This window comes from Marmota monax, unplaced genomic scaffold, assembly GCF_021218885.2.
Source record: "Marmota monax isolate L192 unplaced genomic scaffold, Marmota_monax_Labrador192_F-V1.1 WCK01_AAM20220418_F8-fsc00800, whole genome shotgun sequence".
Lineage (NCBI taxonomy): Eukaryota > Metazoa > Chordata > Mammalia > Rodentia > Sciuridae > Marmota > Marmota monax.
Genome location: NW_026692946.1, coordinates 30,320 through 51,899, shown reverse-complemented (window position 1 = coordinate 51,899; position 21,580 = coordinate 30,320). Strand labels below are relative to the sequence as shown.

The following is a 21,580-nucleotide window of genomic DNA, read 5'->3' as shown; positions in this document are numbered from 1 at the left end:
ATAACTGAAGCTAAGCCAGTTTACAAAAAACAAAGGACAAATATTTTATCTGATATGTGGAAGCTAACCCACAACAGGAGGATGATGGAAACAGAAGTGCAGTAGATTAGACAATAGGGAATGAAGGGAAAGGAGGGGGCATAAACAAAAGAAAGACAGTGGAAAGACTCTGATGAAGCTTTCCCATGTATATATGTGTAAACAAAACAGTGAATCCCACCACCATGTACATCCTAAGAATGCAACTCTAAATAGATAAGGTCTAATTATACAAATATGGACTATATCAAAATGAATTTTATGGGCCAGGGTTGTGGCTCAGAGGCAGAGCACTTGCCTAGCATGTGTGAGGCACTGGGGTTAATTCTCAGTACCAAATATAAATAAAATAATATAAGGGTTCATTTACTACTTTAAAAATTTAAAAAAACATATTTTATAATTAAAAATGACCAATAAATAAAATTAATAAAATGAAACATTTCCTAGGTTCCTTTAAACATTTTGATAGCACTGAACTCAACTTCGAATGAATGGAAAGAAAAAGGGCTTTTAAGAGTGGGTTTAGTCTCTCCCACTTTTCTGCCAAATGATGACACAACTATTGGGACAGACTTTTCTGACTTCTAACCTCCAGAACTGTGGGAAATAATTTTCTATTCTCTATGAATCTCATAATTTTACTGATAGAAATTAAAATTTAAAAATTGCAATATTTATATATTTACATATAATATATAAACATATATATTTATATATATATTTATAAATATATAATATATGTTATAATATATAACGGACATGATATATAATAGATATATTTGTAAATATTATATATTTATATATCTATTACATATAATTTATTTAAATATGTATTTATATATCTTACATATAACAGTACCTTTGAAACCGGGGTTCGAAGATGAAAATCCATGGCTTCTGCTGGTAGGTAGGATCTGTGCGCACAGGGTGGGGAAGCCTCTGCAGCAGAGAGGAGTCCTAGCTCCTCATGGCGGGCCATTCCATCCAGTGCTGCAGCAGACCCCAGCAGATTCTCAACCATCTCTTCTTCTTTCGCAGTCTCTTGGAAGTGGAAGAATCATCTCCAGGAAACAAACCAGGCTGCAACTTCCGTGGAACTCGGGCGGAACTCAAGCAAATATCCAGCGCAACAATCTTCAAGGGCTGGGCAGCTTCTCTTCTCCAAAACAGCCTCCAAGGGTTTATATAGCACTTGGTCCAATGCTATTGGTCCAAACTTATGCTAATTAGGACTTGAAAGAAGAACCAATGCTATTGGCCCAAAGTTATGCTAATTGGGTAGGACACGGACGAATGCCATTGGTCAGTCTTTTGCGAAATCTTCATAGTAGATTCATTCATAAAAGCAGCCCCGAATTCCCACACTGGCAATGAATGAATGGGCTGGGAAGCAGCTTAATGGGAAAGTGGCAAAGCCCTTGCCTCCCATTCCCCAAGCTGTGCATTCGATCCCCGTTCTGAAAAGAAAAAGAAAACAAAATTACTGGTAAACTATTGCTGGCAAAAAGGAAATAAACAAACTTTATAAATACATAAATCCTTATTCATAAACATACCTGCTCTGCATTCTGCAGGATCTGTCAAGTGACCCCTTATCCTTTACCTCTTCAAAACAATTAAAATAAATAAAACAATTAAAATAAATCAAAATAAAGGTCCAGAGACACCTGCCCAAGCTTAGGCCCTTCGCAGATGCACTGGAGCCAGGGCTCACTGCAGCCCAGTTTCATCCCACCAACAGCAAGATTCTCAGGCCCAGCCCAAGAATGCTTCCACTCACTTGCAGACACCTGCCAGAGCTCATATACAGTCCAGATCTTCCCCCACCGACCTGCTCGGGAGGCCAGACACAGGGTAGGCCCATGTCCACCCCTCAACTGGGAGACCTGCACTGAGCTCTGGTCCGGCCCAGGACCACCTGTGCACACCAGCAGACACCCACTGGAGCTCAGGCTCTGCCCAGATCAGCCTCGTGAACCTGCATGGAGCCCGGGAAACGGTAGGTCCAGGTCCATGCCAATGCTGGCCAACCCTCACCAGAGCTGAGACTCGGACCAGGCCTGCCTCTGCCCACCGGCAGACCACTTCAGGAGCTCTGATCCAGTCCAGAGCCACCCTAAGGACCTGAGCCGGAGAAGGGGCCCAGGGTAGCCCGAGTCCATCCACTCACCCTGAGACTGTCCCCAGAGCTCAGGTTCTGCCCAGGACTGACTCCACCCTCCAGCAGCACCCTCCAGAGCTCAGGTTTGGACCAGGACAGACTGCCTACCAACAGACACTCCCTGGTGGCCAATCCCGGTCCACTTCAGCCTCAATGACCTGAGTGGCAGCTGAATCCCAGAGTAGGCCCTGCTGCTTCCCGCCACCAGCTGACCCCTGCTCTATCTCAGCATTCAACCAGAGAAGCCTTGCAGATGTGCACAGGAGCCTGGGCACAGGGTAGCCCTGGGAACATATGGCCACCACCAGACCCCCACCTGAGTTCAGGCTGAGCCAAGGACCAACTCGGCCCACAATCAGACCCCTGCCAGAGCTCATACATGGTCCAAATTGGCCTCACTGACCTGCACTGGAACCCGGGCAAGGGGAGGTCCAGATCCATCCTGCCACCTGCAGAACACCACCAGAGCTCCAGCTCTTCCCACGTCCAACTCAAAGACCTGGCAGGAGACAAAGCTCAAGTCCAGGATAGCCCAAGTCCATTCAGTCACCAGGAGACTGCCACCAGAGCTAAGGCTCCACCCACGACTGACTCTGCCCACCGGTAGACAGTCCCTGAAGTTCAGTCCCAGCCCAGATAATCCTTGCTGACAGGCATGGGAGCCTGGCCCAAGGTAGGACTGGGACCAACTGCCACAAGCACCACCTCCACCCACAGGCAGAACCCGGCTCAAGCTCATATGAGGCCCAGAACCATTGTGTTGACCAGCTCAGGAGCTCTGGAAAAGTAGGCGTTGTTCCATCCAGCCACCCAGTAGATCTCAGGCTCTGACCAGATAAGCCTTGCAGATGTGCACAGGAGCCTGAGCACAGGGTAGCCCTGGAAACATATGGCCACCACCAGACCTCCACCCGAGCTCAGGCTTGAACCACGACTGACTTCACCAACAGGCAAAACACCCTTCAGAGCTCAGAGCTCAGTCCAGCCCAGGTCCACCTCGAACACCTGCACCAGAGCCCAGGCAAGGACAGGCATATTCCATTCCTCCACTGGCCGACCCCTGCTGGAGCTCAGGCTCAGCCAGGACTGCCTCCACCCACAGGCAGACCCCTGCAGGAGCTCATAAATGGCCCAGATCGCCCTGCTGACCTGCACAAGAGCCCGGGCAAGGGGAGGCCAAGCTGCATCAGCCACTTGCAGACCCCGACCAGAGATCCAACTCGACGACTTGGCAGGAGACAGAGCCAGACCCAGGGTAGCCAAATCCATCCAGGCACCAGGAGACTGGCACCCAAGCTCAGGCTCCGCCCACGACTGACTCCGCCCACTGTCAGACAGTCACCAAAGTTCAGCCCCAACCAAGATCAGTCTCGGTGACAGGCTCAACAGCCTGCCCCAAGGTAGGCCTGGGACCAACTGCCACAAGCAGGCCCCAAGCAGAGTTCATGCCAGACACAGGACCGCCTCTGCCCACAGGTAGATCCCTGCTGGAGCTCATCCATGGCCTCGCAGACCTGCAGGGGAGCCCGGGCAAGGGGAGGCCTGGTTCCCTCCCGCCACCTGCAGAACCCCACCAGAGCTGCAGCTCTGCCCAGATCCAACTCATATACCTGGCAGGAGACACAGCCTGAGCCCAGGATAGCCCAAGTCCATCCAGTCACCAGGAGCTCAGGCTCCGCCCACAACGGACTCCGCCCATTGAAAAACCGTTGCATATTATCACCTGTCTGCTCTTAGAATTCAAAGAGCATATAAAGTTCACATGTCTATGAAGAATGCTAACAAACGGGTTAATTCAGCCATTTGTATTCAGGTCAGTTTGTCTTTTACAGAAAAACTATGAGATGTAACTTTCCTCTTAGAAATTTTTGACATATATTGAACAATTCTCAGATTCCTTATGGTAAGATCATATAATATGTAACACTTTCAGCATATAGCTATTAGGATGACTGGAAGTTTGGAAATCTTCTTTTAGGAACAGCAATAAAGCTGTGAATTACTCTCTGATGTAATTTTACTCATTTATTATACTCCCACTAGTAAAGTTGGAGGGTACCTGTTCCTCTAAATCCTTCACAACAGTGGCATCAGAAGACACCCTGATTTTTGCCATTCCAGTGAATTGGAAATGGTATCTCATTTTGTTTTTCATTTACTTGATTGCCAGCAATTCTGAAATTTTTACATTTATTATTCAAGTTCTTATCTGTGTATCATGTGCTCTTTCTAATCTTTCTTTTTATGCACTTTGTCCCTTTTTCTACTTGATGTTCTTTTTTATTATGATTTATAGGAATTCTATATTCTGGATAAAGTTCTAATTTGTGTAATTAACATGCATGTACCAATAAAATATTTAGTGAAAAAATAATTTTCAGAATGTTATATAGTTTGATAGAATTTATATAAATTGTAAAATAAAGGTATTACTTTGCAGGATTAAATACATACGTCCACATATACACACATCCAGTGTGGACTGGACGAGTCTCTACGAAGTAGAAGGGGGAAATGATACTGGAGGTTTGACCTTCTATTTCTTTCTCCTTTAGAGTTTAGCATTGACAGCCAGTTTGGCTTCCCCCTTCACTTCATAGCATCTTCATATTTTCTGCTTTTAGAATTCAAGGAGCATGTAAACTTCACATGGCTATGAAGAATGCTAACATATATAAAATATGTATATAAATGTATGTATGTTTTTGTCTACTTTTAAAAATGTGTGTATTAAAAGTGAAAAAATCTTCATATTTTAAACAGAGATGGTTTCGAGCAAAATTAGAACGAAAGAGATTTATTGAGAAATATTATAGCATCATAAAAATTGAGCATGAAGTTCAAGAATGTATGAACCAGAAAAGTAGGGCTGCATCAGTAATACAGAAAGCAGTACGTCACTTTCTCCTTCGCAAAAGACAGGAAAAATTTAATAGTAGAATCACTAAACTTCAGGTAAGTGAAAACTCTATGGTTTTTGATACAGGAATAAAAACAAAATTGAGGTTTTAGTTGAAATGTATCTGTTCATATCATATAAATTTACTGAAAATATTTATTTTGTAGAAATAAATGTATATATAAATTCAAAACAATACGGGCTGTAATCTTAAAATTATTCTTTTATCTCTTTAAGGCATTATGGAGAGGCTACTCTTGGAGGAAGAAACATGATTGTACAAAAATTAAAGCTATACGGTTAAGTCTTCAGATGGTTAATAGGGAGATTAGAGAAGAAGATAAACTCTACAAAAGAACCACACTTGCACTTCATTATCTTTTAACGTATAAGCACCTTTCTGCCATTCTTGAGGCCCTAAAACACCTCGGTTAGTTTGTTATAACAATATCTTGCATGAGATTAGGAATGCATTTTTTATCTTTGAATATTTAAAGAACATTGTGATTACACAGTATTAACTAAGACTTCATTTTTTCTTGGAGCATTGTAGTGGGGTTCATTTTTACATAAATGCATATAACTTTGTATGCTCCATTTCTTTTGGGGGGGGTGCAGAGGGGTACCAGGGATTGAACCCAGGGGTGTGCAACCACTGAGCCACATCCCCAGTCTGTTTTTTATTTTTATTTTTTCACTTAGAGACAGGATCTTGCTAAGTTGCATAGGGCTTGGCTAAGTTACTGAGGCTGGCTTTGAACTTGGGAATCATCCTGCTTCCACCTCTAAAGCCTCTGAGATTACGGGCATGTGCCACCACACCCGGCCAGTTTGCTCCATTTCAATCCTTTGTACTTCTTCTTCTCCCAGTCCCTCCCCTGTCCTCTTTCTGTATTCAATTGGTCTTCTTTCTGTTTATTTATTTTTCTACTTAGTACATTATAGTTATATATAAAATTGGAATGCATTGTTGTTACTGGAAATTAACATGTGTCTTTTTCTCTTTCAGAGGTTGTTACCAGATTATCTCCACGTTGTTGTGAGAACATGGCTCAGAGTGGAGCAATTTCTAAAATATTTGTTTTAATCCGAAGTTGTAATCGTAGTGTTCCTTGTATGGAGGTCATCAGATATGCTGTACAAGTTTTGCTTAATGTAGCTAAGGTAGTTTTCCATTTTAATAATGAAATATTCATTATTCAAGAAATGTAACTCTGCAGATTAATAGATAGAATTGATAGAATTTATATAAATTGTAAAATAAATGTATTACTCTGCAGGATTAAATACATACGTCCACATATACACACATCCAGTGTGGACTGGACGAGTCTCTACAAAGTAGAGTAGAAATGCTCTAAATTAGAAATTAGGCTGGGAATGGTGCTGCATGCCTAATCCCAATAGCTCAGGAAGGAGTCAGAAGGATTGCAGGTTCTAAGCCAGCCTCAGCAGCTTAGACTATAAGCAACCTAGTGAGACACTGTCTCAAAATACATATTAAAAAAAAAAAAAGCTGGGGATTTGGCTCAGTGGTTAAGCACTACCCTTGGTCTCAATCCATGGCACCAAAAAAGGAAAAAAAAAACAAAGTTTGAAATTAGGCCTCTAAATTAAAATTCATGTATATGAAGAGTCTTGATGGGGAAAAATATTTCATTTATGAATATAACTATAGATATGAATGCTATTTTGTTGTTTTATTTCTATTTTATAATATGAATAATAGTATTATTGAGAACTTGCCAGTATTTTTGTACATTATTTAATTTAATCCTTATAATAATCCTGTAAAGTAACTCATATATTTCTCATTTTATAGAAAAGGAATGATAATGCTTACAGAAGTTGCATACAAGCAGTGGTATTAAGATGAGACATTTACCTTCCTTGCCCACCCTCGAAACCACGACTGTAGTGTACCCAATATATTGAGGAATAGTGGTTAAGAACATAGACCCAAACTACTGAATTTGAATCCCAGTTCTGCAAGCTGTTATAGATTATTTGGCCTCTCTTTGCTTTACTTTCTTCAACAGTAAAATGGGTATAGAAAAAAATAATACTCATCTCAAAATGTTACTGTGAAGATTAAATGAGTTAATATACTTAAAAGTTCTTGATACATAAACATACCATGCAAGTGTTAGCTATTAATGGTTTCTTATTTTTATGTTAGAATGATTATTTTTTGAAACCATGCAAATTTCAGTATGAATGTAATAGTATCATTAAATAAAGCATGAAAAAGTAATCCTAGATTTATTAGTATCAAATTTGTTTTATTCTAAAGTACATCTTCCTCTCAAGAAGGATGTAAAATAGTGTAGTTAGATCTTGCCTTACTCATTATCTTACCCTATGACTAACTGTAACAGATAAGTTCTCTTTCATGAGAGAGTCTTGCTAAAATGGTCTTCTCTTTAGAAGCTTGCTTTTATTTACTTCAAGATATTCTTTTTTAGAGATTTTAGCTTTAATTTGTTTTATGTGGAACTTTTGAAGTGGTTAGGAAAATAAAAGATTAATATGCATATAAGATTCAAATATGATAGGAGTAACAAAAAATTATCTCATGAAGTCCTTTGTACCTGTGGCAGATACTTCAAAGATTTGGCTCTAAGCTGTCTTTACGGTTGGGCAGTTTTAAAGGTGTATGCTTATTAAAACTTTTAATTTCATTCTGTTCTCTTCAAGTATGAGAAAACTACTTCAGCAGTTTATGATGTAGAAAACTGTATACACACATTGTTGGAGCTTTTGCAGATGTACCGAGAAAAGCCTGGTGACAAAGTTGCAGACAAGGGTGGAAGCATTTTCACAAAAACTTGTTGTTTGTTGGCTGTTTTGTTGAAGACAACAAACAGAGCCTCTGTAAGTATTGATCAGTTACTTTTCTTTGAGCTTATTTTCTATGTTCTTTTATGTATAGATTTTATGTTTTTCCTTTAGTAACCATTACACTAAAATAGGATTTTGCATGTGATCAAACTTGGGTGTTTTTTTTTTGTTGTTGTTGTTTTGTTTTGTTTTTGCCTAGTATCAGTGTGTGTGTGTGTGTTTGTATATTCATTGTTTCATTTTGATATTAAAGAAACTGAATTCTGAAAATAGAATTTATTTCAGTCATGTAAATAAGAATTTCCTACTTACTAGAGAGTATAACAAATTACCTTAGCAGGGTAGGAAATAAGATACGTATAATTCTCTATCCACCTATCATAACCATAAATATGTCTCAAGCTTTTCTGTGCCGAGACATCTGAGTTATTCTCTCCAGGTATCACAATTAACATAAGAGTAACCAGAGCCCTGCCTTTATCCTGATAACTGTAGAAACCACTGAAGCATTTTAAGCAAGAGAATAATATTTTCCTATTTAAGTTTTAGCATCACCCTGGCTACTGACTGAAGAATAAATTTGGGAGAGCATGTATAGATATGGGGAGACCATTAAAGGAGGCAAATGTAGATATGTAGTGGCTAGACAAGAGATTGTGCTTCACATAGGGTTGTATCAATGAGAGGTAAGTGGATGATTCTAGAAAGTTGGAAGAGGTAAAATTCATAGGACTTAGTAACTAGATATGACAGGTTATATTGAGTATAGTTCCTTTTTGCATTCAGTATCGAGTTAAATGTACAATTTTTGAATATTTCTCCTCTTTATAATTGTCTTACATATTATTTCACAATTTAAAATAATTTGCCTACTATACTTAGAGAGCCGTGCTCTTGATTGTTAAAAGCTCGAAAGCCTACTGCATAGTATTCAAATGATTGATTTTGTTATTCTAGGAGAGATTGAATTCTTATTAGGTTTTAGTAAATGTACACTTTCTTTTTTAGGATGTACGAAGTAGTCCCAAAGTTGTTGACCGCATTTATAGCATCTACAAACTTACAGCTCGTAAACATAAAATAAATGCTGAAAGAATACTTAATAATCAAAAGAAGAATTCTTCCATAGGCATTCCCTTTATTCCAGAAACACCAATAAGGACCAGAATAGTTTCAAGGTAAGCAGTTAATTGTATTCTGTAATTTCATGTCACCATTCATTCATTTAAATAAATATTTGTTAACACTATCATAAGCAAGATATTGTTCTTAACCATAGAGAAACAACATATGAATAAGAATAGATTATTCCAAAAAAAAAAGAAAAAGAATAGACTATTCAGTAAATCTAAAGGAATCGATTTCACTAAATAATGAAATAATACTGATGTAGCTTTGGGTATTTAGTAGCTAGTCAACAAATTCCTTATGTTAAATAGTTCAGACCTAATGCTAAGAACCTTGTTATATCAGTTTTATTTTCCATGTTAATCTCTATTTTTATGTGGTGCTGAGGATCGAACCCAGGGCCTCGTACGTGCTAAGCGAGCGCTCTACCGCTGAGCCACAACCCCAGCCCAATCCAGGATGATTTTATATCAAGATCTTTTACTTAAGTATATCTGCAAAAAAAGAAAAAAAAACCAAAAACCTGTTTTCTTTTTTTCTAAATAATGTAACATCACAGATTCTGTGACTAGACATAGATATATGTTTCAGGGTCACCATTTAGCCTGTTATAGACCCATAAAGATAATTGTGGTTTACCTAGTTTATGTTACTTTTTTTTTTTTTTTAAGGTGTGTTTGTTTATGTGGTTACTCCCCATGATCAGGGAGTAGAAATCATATAGAGCTGCATCTTGAACTACAAAGTGCTTAAATTTGGTTGTGCAGCGTAAAGCTATGTGGTTCAGGAAGAATGACAATGAGCAAACAGATTAATGAGTAAAATAATAAAGATAGTGACAACTACTAAGATAAAGAGAATGGCCGAGAAAGCATCATGTGATTTTTAAGTCCTGGAGGGTGAGTTGAGGAGAGGATAGCACAGAGTGGGCAGGAGTGTTGCATCATGGCATGGCTTTTGTTTTGAATAAGCTTGAGAAACCTACAGCATAAATAAGAGGAAAATATAAATAAGCCATTGGAAAATCATGCCTATGGTTGAACAGAAGAACAAATTTTTAGATAAAAATTGGAGTACTGTTGGTTTGAGGATGTAGATAGCACTTAAGGCCAAAAGATGAATGAATGTGATCATGGATTGAAATTTCACTCCTTTCTATCATTCCTTTCCATCGTATGGACACATACCGCATTTTGACCACTAACCAATGGTGAGGCATTTAGATTTTTAACAAGAAGGAATAAGAAGATGGAAGTGTATATAGTAGGGATTTGTGTGAGAAGATACATGAGCTCTCCCCTGATTGATACCGTTTTCTCAATGTGGTGTGATATTTTAAACTCAACAACTCAGAAGTAGCTTAGAGGGTATGGAAGGGATATTTGAAAAGAGGAAAGAAATAAAATAGTCATCTGGGAGAGCAGAAGCATACTAGGCAATTCAAATGCCCATTTGACATAAAATAAAAATGTATAGTTTCTTTAGCAATATCTGTATAGGAATGGAGAAAGAAGATATTTCTATTTAATTTGGAACCCAAATAGAATTTTCTAGACAAGTTTGATAGGAGAAAGAAACAGAATGGAATAATATTGAGATAACTAAACTAGTTAGGGAGGAACGTGAGAATAACATTCTAATGAACAATAGGTATGTGTTGAGGTCAAGTGAACTAGAGATCTCAGCAGGGTGGAGGAATTGGTTCAGTGACTGTATTAAAGCAGATAACATGGATAAATCAGAAGTGGTGATAAAGTCTAGAATGTAAACTATGTGAGAAAGGATTGGTTAAGAAAGAATGGAAGGAAAGGGTTGCAAAAACTGAGAATGCTGTTGGTTTTTTAGCCATATGGATGTTGATATTAATGAGAATGGTAGCAGGAGTTGGGGGAAGTCCAAGAGCAGGTTCGTAATTAGGAGATGGTCAATGAGCAAAAGATGGTAGCAAAATAAGTAGTATAAGCTTCAAAGAAGCCAGTATCATAAGGAAATATTCTAGAACTGATAATTGGCAATAATATGAAGTTCTTCCACCTCTTTGAAAAGGTTGTAAGAGAAATGATGTGTCATGAATTAGTTATCACATTAGTTAACACATAAAGATAAAAATTAACTCTTTTAAGAAATTAACTCTTTTAAGAAATGTACTGTTTTAATGCCATATTTTTATTTTTATTTTTTAAAACAGACTTAAACCGGATTGGGTTTTAAGAAGAGATAGTATAGAAGAGATCACCAATTCTCTGCAAGCTATTCAAATGGTGATGGATACACTTGGCATTCCTTATCAGTAAATATAAACATTTTCAGTGTGTACAGTATAAAGAAATATTAAAGCTAATCATGAATATGTAAATTGCTTTTTGCTTTCTATGTACAACTTCTAAAATCTGACTTTGTATTAAAAATAAATATGTATATTACAAATAACTAAGCTGTTTATTAAATTCTTCATTGTTTTTTATTTAATATAGCTGTATGCATATAACAAATAAATATGTCATAAGATGATTATAATACTGTTACTCATGTTTATTAAAGTGTTATATTAGTTTGAATGTAGTCATATTCCTAAAAGGAAAGGAATCAATTATTACCTGTTTTATTGATAAGCAAAAGCATTTTGCTAAAACACATGTTGAAAGTCAAAGATTCTGTCTATTCACTTAGAAAATGAGAAGAGCATAAAATATTCCCACACATGTGTGTGTATGGATAATGTACTAATTTGTATCCTTCACTGGCTAAAGCATCCAGAGAGGTAAATGAGCTTCTCTAGGGAAATTATAAGAATATAACCAGTCAGTATATATACTAAAACCCCTTAACTTTGAACTGATTTTTAGTGGGAAGAGAATAGTATTGCTTTAAAAGAAACTTGTTGTTCATTTACATACTACAAATTGGAAAGTTATTAAGTTTGAAAGTTACTTGTTTTGTAAACTTTAGGTTATTGACATCTGTATCTATGTGGCTCCAGGGCCCAGAAGTCTGATAGGACCCCAAAGTTTTCCATGCATGGACACTATAAAAATTTTAGCTGTTTGAAATAGTAAGTAAATCCTAACTAGCCTAAAATTGTCTGCCTATGTTATAGTTTGCATCTCAGGTGTCCTCCAAAAGCTCTTGTGTTGATGCTGTAATGTTCAGAGGTGAAATGATTAGACTATGAGAGCTAATCAGTGCATCCTAGTTTGAATGGACTCACTTGGTGGTAACTGTAGGCAGTTGAGGCAGGCCTGAAGGAAGTGAGTCACTGGGGATATGCCCTGGAAGGGTTCATCTTCCCTGAAACCCCTTCTCTCTCTCTGCTTTCTGGATGCCATGAATGGAGCAGTGCTTCTCTACCACACCATTCTGCCATGATCTTTGTCCTCACCTTGGGCCCAGAGCAATGGAATTGGCTGTTTTTAGACTAAGACCTCTGAAACCATGAGAGCCAAATAAACCTTTCCTCTTCTAAGTTGTTCTTGTTGGATATTTTGGTCACAGTGATCCAAAGCTAACACAACTTATAATTTGGTTAAGATAGATCTAAACATATTGATGTGTTCAAAAGTATATTCAAATATGATGGAGATTTTTGTTTCCCACTCTTTTTTTCCCTCAATGAAGTGTCAGTACTAAGTGTTTTTCAAACATTGTAATTTTTATTGACTTTCTCATTGTTTTGTTTTCCTTCATTCAACAGAGCTTTACTATATATAATCTATTTACTTTACTTTAGTAAATTATATATACTTCTAGGATTTAATTGGCCAGCATATAAACATTAATGGTGCTAATTTCTTATAAATATAACCAACTAGTAATTGCACAATAAATATTATGCATGCAAGAAAATGACTTCCTGATGTTTAAATCGTTTTTTTTTTTTTTTTGTTTTCCTTGTTGAATATTACACAAAACCAAAAATCTTTTGAAGGACATTTAACAGTATTACTGAGCCAGGGAGCAGTAAGCAGTAACGTTAGTCCTACCAGGACTTCCCCTTTGCCCATTCCCAGGGAGAGGTGTTAGATTTAACAAGTAAGGAATTACAGAGCTGTTCCTGCACAACCCTGTTTTACTACGTGGGGTGAAGTTGCAGCCTACTCTGCAATTTCCTTTATGGTTTATACACTGTCAAATTTAATGATAAGGATATTGTGTCTTGTGCATTACACAGAAGTACAATTCCCATCTTAGAACAGCTAGATAGGGTGAGATTTAAAAAAAAAAAATTGTTGGTTCCATACTTTAGGTATTGTGAATTGAACTGCTATAAACATTGATGGGGCTATATCACTGAATTATGTTGATTTTCAGTTCTTTGGGTATAAACGAAGGAGTGCGACAGCTGGGTCAAATGGTAGTTCCATTCCAAGTTTTCTGAGGAATCTCCACGCTACTTTCCAAAGTGGTTACACCAATTTTCAGTCCCACCAGCAATGTATGAGTGTACCTTTTCCCCCACATCTTTAATAACACACTTATTGCCATTTGACTAGAATGAGATGAAATCTTAGAGTAGTTTTGATTTGCATTTCTCCAATTGCTAGAGATGCTGAACATTTTTTCATATATTTGTTGATCGATTGTATTTCTTCTGTGAAGTGCCTGTTCTGTTCCTTTGCCCATTTATTGATTGGGTTGTTTGTTTCTTTGAGTTCTTTATATATCAAAAGATGAGTGGACAAAGAAAATATGGTGTATATACACAATGGAACATTACTCAGCCTTAAAGAAGAATGAAATTATGGCATTTTCAGGTAAATGGATGGAGCTGGAGAATATCATGCTAAGCGAAGTAAGCCAAACCCAAAAAAGCAAAGGCCGAATGTTTTCTCTGATAAGTGGATACTGATCCATAATGTGGCGGGTGTGGTAGGGAAGAATGGAGTAACTTTGGCTTGGGCAGAAGGCAGTGAGAGGAGGGGATAGGAAGGATAGTAGAATGAGTCAGACATTATTACCCTATGTCCATATATGATTATATAATCTGTATAATTACATCATATACAACCAAAAGAAAGGAGTTATATGCCATTTATGAATGCTGTGTCAAAATGCATTCTACTGTCATGTGTAACTAATTAGAACAAATTAAAAATAAATTGTTGTAAGGTGAAAAAATATAAAAAGCAGTGTAGTTGGGGCTGGGGTTGTAGCTCAGTTGTAGAGCACTTGCCTAGCACATGTGAGACACTGGGTTCAATCCTCAGCACCACATAAAAGTAAATAGAGTATACTTAAAAAAAAAAAAAAAAAGCAGTGTAGTTGCATCACCACCCTGTAATTGCGTTGCATTCCTCGTTTTCACTTACCAGTCCTACATGCCCTTCCAGTGGAGTCTCCTCATTCTATCTCATACTCAGGTGTGAACACTTCATTTAATTAACTTGGCCAGCTTCCCATTTTATCCATCTCTTTTATGTCCATTTCAATTTTCGGTAAGACTCCTTTAAATAATGCAATATGTTTTTTGCATATTTATTTACATCAACAGCATCCTGAAGAGCACTTTTGCTATGGTCACGCATAGTTTTAAACACTCGAAATGACTAGTGCTATTTCATTGTGGTTTTAATTTCTATTTCCCTAACAATAATGATATTGAGTATTTTTGGGGGGTTTTCATTTACATGTCTTTGGTGAAAGTGTCTATCAAGTCTTGCACATTGAAAAAATTAACTGTTCTAAGTTGTGAGAGATCTTTAAATCTTTTTGAACACAAGTCCTTTATAGGATATGAGAAGTACAGAAGTTTTTAATTTTTATGAAATCCAATTTGTCTTTTTTCATTTACTGATTATGCTTTCGGTGATATAAAATCTCTGCTTAACCCAAAGACATAAAGATTTTCTATTACATTTGCACTGTTTAATTCATTGATCCATTTCAAGTTAATTCATTTAAAAAGACTATTATTTCTCCATTGAAACATATATATATATATTTTATGATCTGGCTTCTTTGGTTTGCAAAATGTTCTTTGGACCACATGGCTATTGTTCCACATACATATGAAAAAAAATATCCTGCTGTTGTGTAGAGTGTTTGACAAACCCAATTCAGGCAAATTAGATGATAGTGCTCTTCAAGACTTCTGTCTACTTACTACCTGTCTTCTTTTACCAGTTATTGATAGAGGGTTGTAGTAATTGCAGATTTGTCTATGTTCCCTTGAATCAAAAACCAATTAACTGAATGTATTTTGGAGCTCTCTTATTCTGTAGTCTTCAAGGTTGTTATGTTGTCTTAATACGTCTACTAATCTAATTATGGAATGATCTAGTTTCTTAGTAACTTTTTTCGTTGTAAAATTTTGCGTGATATTTATATAGCAACTCCAGTTCCTGCTCCCTTTTTCTCTCTGTCTCTGGCCACCCCCCCCCCCCGTTCCTATGTTTAAAATGTTTTAATTGTGGTAAAACACATGTAACATTTTAACCATTTTTAAGTGTGTGCAGTTTATTGGTATGACATGCATTCACATTTTGGGTATTCTAATTCTGGTTTGCATAAGCATGTATATTAATTTCTGAGGGCTACTATTACAAATGATCACAAATTTATTGGCCTAAAACAGCAGAAACTTATTCTGTTTGGGAGATCATTGGTCTGAAATGAAGATGTTGGCAGGGCTGCAGCCCTCAGGATCCAGGAGCGACTGTCCCTTGCCTCTTCAAACTTTGTTGACTCCTGGTATATTTCTGGGCTTCTGGCTACATCACTACAGTTTCTGTCTATAGTCATATTGCCTCTTTCTCTTTTCTTTATTTAATATCCTTCTGCCGTACTTTTCAAACATATGTCATTGAGTTTTGGGTACACAATGGTAATCCAAGGTATTTTCATCTCAAGATTCTCAACTTACTTATATCTACAAAGACCCTTTCTCCAAATAAGATGACATTCAAAGGTTCTAGGATTTGAACATTGAAATCTCTTTTGGAGGTCCCCACCCAATCTACTATAATATAGTATACCCATCTACATTTTACTTTTAACCTATCTGTGTTTAAGAGGTGTCTTGCAGAAGATATATGATTTGGACTTTATTGTTTAATCTACTCTAACAATTGTCCATTTAATTGGAGCATTTAGACTTATTATAGTTATTATTAAAGATTTTCCAATTTAGGGCTGGGGCTATAGCTCAGTTGGTAGAGTGCTTGCCTTTCATGCACAATGCCCTGAGTTCAATCCCCAGCACCACACGCACACAAAGAAAGATTTTCCAATTTATTAAATTTATTCCTCCCCTGCCTTTGGATTGTTATCAATAGTTTACTTCTGGTGTATTAAATAAATTATCATTTCATCATTTTTACTTTAAATAATCATTAATTTTAAAGAGACTTAAATTTTAAAAATATATTTATTCATATAGGTGCTATATTTGTTAATCTTCAGTCAATTAATAGTTGCATATTTCTATATGGTGTCATTTTCCTTCTGCCTAAAGGACTTCCTTTCAACATGATTCATAATGTAAACCAACTGATCAGGAATTCTTTCAAGTTATGCATGTCTAAAAGGACCTTTTCTTACTTTATTATTGTTATTATTTACTTTTTTGGCCTTCATTTTTGAAACATTTTAATTGGTTTTACAGTTGTAGATTGGAAGTTTTTTTTTTTTGTATTTTGTCTTGTTTTTATGAAACTTAGGATTTTATTTCTAAAACCACTTCTAATTTGTGTGTGTGTGTGTGTTTAAAGATCAAACTTTAGAATACTAAATTATCTCAGTAGTATGTCTACAATATACCTCAAGATTGCTACTATTTTAAAGTTTTATTTTTTGAGATCAAGAGTTTTAAGTGTAAAACAAGTAGTGCTTTTCCAAACTCACAATCTGGATATTGAGATTATGAATTAGCTGAGCGACTCCAGTCTTTACTCCAGTATTACATTAATAATAAATAAGCAAACAAAACTAGTCGGAAAATTTTTGAAAAGATGACTTGAAGTGTGAAAACTGATTCACATTATCTATCATAGTGAGAGTAGTGAAAATATGATACTAAAAAAACCTAACTAAAATAAATGATGAAATAGTTAGAAAAATCTAAAAATAGACCTAAAATATGTACATGAATTTAGTAAATTACCATGATGGAAATTCAGAACAGTGCAAAAACAGTGAATTATTTGACAAATAATTGGAATAAATTGGCAATTCTGATGGGGAAAAAAAGTTACTTCTCTGATAACTATCCACAAAAATTTTATGTTTAGTAGATTCTGCCTGGCCTCCAGGCCTTCCTTGAAACATCAGTGGAAACCTCCATGACTCACTGAATCCATCATCATGCATTCCTGCAGAAATAGCACCACTTGAATGCCATGGTCTACTGCCATCTTGACCAGTACCTGGGCCTCCTGGGACTACAGCTGCAGTAGTTCTGAGTGATTGGGCAGCTGAGCACAGTGAAACAACTGTGTGTGTAGGGTGCCCAGGAACTCTTCTCAAAAGAATTTTTCTTTTTACACCCTTGAGCCTGTGATGTAATGTGGTCTTGTCAATTCCTGCCATGCCTTCAAGGCATCAGGTCTTGTGCAAATACTTAGCATCTCTTTAGTAGCTATAATGTCTTTAATAAAACAACCACAACTTTCTTTTTTTATAATTTTTTTTTAGTTGTAGATGGACACAACACCTTTATTTTATTTATTTATTTTTATATGGTTCTAAGTTATACCACTGTACTGCAACTCCAGCCCACAACCACACTTTTCTTTCTTTCTTTTTTTGGAGGGGGTAGGTGGGTACAGGGGCTTAAACTTAGTGGCACTCAACCAGTGATCCTCATCCTCAGCCCTTTTTTTTTTTTTGTATTTTGTTTAGAGACAGGAACTCACTGAGTTGCTTAGCACCTCGCTTTTGCTGAGGCTGGCTTTGAATCCATCCTCCTGCCTCAGTCTCCCTAGCCACTGGGATTACAGGCATGTGCCACCATGCTCCCGGCACAACCACATCTTTCTTGACCCCAGTTTTGAAAGCATTTTTCTGGCCAAATTGCAAATTTTTTACAACGTTTTTGATCTAGTTTTGCTCTTAATTTTTAGAATAAACCTGGCTCAAAACTGCCAGAAATATCCATGCCATGGACTGAATGATGTCCTGCCTTGAAATTTCCTCCACCAGATTAATTGGTCTTTCACTTTTAAATTCAGCCTCACACAAAGTCTCAGGACATGAGTAAAATGTAGCCAAATTATTTCTCAGAATATAACACAAACATGCTGTCCAATTTCCAATTGAGTCCCCATTCCCCTCTGAAACTTTGGGAGCACAGGCTTTACTGTTTGCATTATTCTCTGCATCTTCCCAGCTCCCACCAAAATTGCCCATTAATCACTGCTTACAACATTCTAAGCCCTCTCCAGCCTGCATCTCTCAACTTTTTCAAACCTCTCCCACAAATCACTTCCAAAGGCTTCTGAACCACATGGTCAGGTTAGTCACAGCAATGACCCCACTTCTCAGTATCAATTTCTGTGTTAATTAGCTTTTAATCTCTGTGACCAAAACATCTAACAAGAGCAACTTAGAGGAGGAAAAGTTAATATGGAGCTCTTGGTTTCAGAGGACTCAGTCCATAGACAAGCAGTTCCATTGCTCTGGGTATAAGGTGAGGCAGAACATTGTGGCTGAAGGGCATGGTGAAGTTCTGCTTCATTCCTTGCAGCCAGGAAGCAGAGAAGAGTCCAGGAAGACCCTTCCATGGCATACCACCAGTGACCCACCTCTTTCAGCCCTGCCCCACCTGCCTAGAGTTACCACTCATTCAGTCCATTCAAACCAGTATGGACTGGTTATGTTACAGCTTTCATAATCTATAATCATTTCAATTCTTTACATTCCTGTGTAAATACAGGAGCCTTTGGAGGACCTCATATCCAAACCATAATAAGAATATAAAATTCAAAATCACAAAGCAATTCCACTTTCCATATTATGGGCTCATAGATATCTATAAGACAGATAGCTCAACAGAAAATATGCAAAGAACCTGTATAGGCAATTCATAGTGAAATAAAAAATAATTAATAGGCATGCTTTCATTAAAAATAGCAATATTTATCTGTTTCTAATCCACATTTCACTTCTGGGGATTTATTCATTTTTGTAAAAAAAATGCCATTGGAATTATTGATAAGTACTACATTGAATCTATATATATCATTTTGGGGAATGTGGACAGTATAACAATATGAATTGTTTCAATTCATAAAAATGAGATATTTGTCCATTTACTTCTTAAATTTTCTTTTGTATGTGTTTCATAGTTTTCAGAATTTATGTCTTTAATTTCTTTGGATAATTTTATTACTAAGTATTTTATGCAATTTTAAATGGAATTTATTTCTTAATTTCCTTCTCTGGTCATTGTTAAAAGAACAATGTTAATAATCCTAAAATTCATTTGGAACTATGAAAGATTTCAAACAGCCTCAGGGACTGCCTCCTCCAGCTACAACCTACCTGCCTGCAGTTACTCCTCGGTTAACCCCATCAAGGGATTAAGACTCTCAAAACCCAATAATATCTCCTGTAAACTTTCTTGCATTGTCTCACTCATGAGATTTTTGGAGTCACCTAATATCTAAACCATAACAAAGAGCAAAGCTGATGTATCATGTTTACAAAGCTACAGAATTATGGCAGTGTGGTTTTGTTGTAAAAAACAGACATACAGTCAGATAGGACTGAATACAGAACCTCCAGATAAACCCACATGCATATAACAACAGACCTTCAGAAAGGTACTAAGAATACGCAGTGAGGAAATGGCAATCTCCCACAATGGGTCTTAGAGAAATTGGCTATCCAGAGGTAAAAGGATTAGATTCTTATTTTTGCGTCAACTACAAAATTCAACCAAAATGAGTTAGAGAAATGTGAAATATGAAACAAGGAAATTCTTAAAAGGGAACAGGAAAAAATCTCTGAACATTAGTCTGAGCAATGATTTCCTGGAATTCATCCCAAATCTCAAGGAAAAAGTAAAAAGTAAACCAGTGGGAATACAACAAACTAAGAAGCTTGGGCCCAGCAGTGGAAGCATCAGCACTCAGATAACTCAGAGAGTGGGAGAAGACAGTTGCAGAGCACATACTTGATAAGGCATTTTTATCCAAAATATATAAGTAACTCCTATAATTTAATAATAAATTAAATACCCTGATCTTTAAATGGGCAAAATCCTTGAATAGACATTTCTTCAAGAAAGACAAACAAATGTCCAACAGGTGAATGAAAAGGTGCTCAACATCACGAATCATTAGGAAAATGCAAGTTAAAAACAATGAAATACCACCTCTTACTGTTAGAATGGTTATTATCAATAAAACAAAGAATAACAATTGATGGTGAGCATTTGGAGAAAACAAACCTTGTGCACTCTCCATGGGAAAGTCAATTGGTACAGTTCTATAGGGGAAAAATATGGAGGTTTATAAAAACATCAAAAATTGAATTGCCAGACTTGGGTGTAGCACTTTATATATAATGACTTTGTAATATATATAAAATTAATGATAGAATTCAGGTAAGCATTCTGTTTGCAAGTTTTCAAATTAAAAAAATACCTTTTTTTTTCTTCGAAAATGAGCATATGCCACATTAGTTTCTTAAACTACAAATCACCCAAATTTCAACAAACAGTAGAAAAGATAGAAAGTTTGTGGCATAGAATGGAGTATTGTATAGAAAAAAAAAAACTATCTACTATACCCCCAAATAAGGATGAATTTCTTAAGCAAAACGTGAAACAAAAGGAAACAGGTATAAAAGAATGGTTACTAAATGATGTTATTCATGTAGTCTAAAACCTGGCAAAATTAATCTACACTGTTGGAAGTAAAGATAGTTTTTACACTGGGGAGGGTAGGAGGGTGTAGGTAGTGACTTGGAAGGGGCTTCTGGGATGCAGATATTTTGTTTCTTGTTCTGGGTTATGAATTTGTGATGTAAAAATTCACCGATATAAAAATTCACTGATATAGGTACTTCTCTATTAATGTTATGTTTTATGTTTTTATTAAATTTTTTTTTTAGTTGTAGGTGGACACAATACCATTATTTTATTTTTTAAATTTTTATGTGGTGCCGGGATCAAACCCAGTGCCTCACGCATGCTAGGCAAGCGCTCTACCACTGAGTCACAACTGCATCCCTTAATGTTATATTTTAATAAAATATTCTAAAATTGGAACATTAATACCTCCCTCATTATTGTTCTTATTAGTATTAATGTTTCCTTTAAATTAAACCTTACTAAAATGTAAACTTCATGGGAGTAATATTTTTAGTCTTCTTTTTCACTGCTGTCTGCCTCAGGACTACAATGGGACTTGCATATGGTGGACATTCAAAATCTTTTTCACAAATGAGTGATCATAAAACACAGTGTTTATTTGCTACTTGCCACAGAGTTTAAATTCTCTAAATGTTAGCTGTCACTATTTTTAATAAACTTTTTTTTATCATTGAGACAACTAAGATCATTTATGTCT

The 21,580-nt window shown here is 36.6% G+C and overlaps 1 protein-coding gene across 1 annotated transcript; it reads left to right on the top strand.

Annotated features, from left to right (window-relative positions):
- Positions 1 to 3,920: 3,920 nt before the first annotated feature.
- On the top strand, positions 3,921 to 11,427 carry LOC124097601 (abnormal spindle-like microcephaly-associated protein homolog). Its single transcript, XM_046452084.2, has 7 exons — positions 3,921 to 4,016; positions 4,967 to 5,158; positions 5,340 to 5,532; positions 6,112 to 6,266; positions 7,800 to 7,976; positions 8,952 to 9,121; positions 11,260 to 11,427. The coding sequence occupies exons 1-7, from the start codon at positions 3,966 to 3,968 to the stop codon at positions 11,363 to 11,365; spliced, it is 1,044 nt and encodes a 347-aa protein (XP_046308040.1). The 5' UTR covers positions 3,921 to 3,965; the 3' UTR covers positions 11,366 to 11,427.
- The last annotated feature ends 10,153 nt before the right edge of the window (positions 11,428 to 21,580 follow it).

What these genes read in the sequence shown, in the direction of transcription:
- LOC124097601 (XM_046452084.2), top strand. Translation starts at nt 3,966, where the DNA reads ATGTCTATGAAGAATGCTAACAAACGGGTTAATTCAGCCATTTGTATT. An exon ending in ATTCAGCCATTTGTATTCAG is followed by an intron (nt 4,017 to 4,966) that starts GTCAGTTTGTCT and finishes TATTTTAAACAG; the next exon opens with AGATGGTTTCGAGCAAAATT. An exon ending in TGAGGCCCTAAAACACCTCG is followed by an intron (nt 5,533 to 6,111) that starts GTTAGTTTGTTA and finishes TTTCTCTTTCAG; the next exon opens with AGGTTGTTACCAGATTATCT.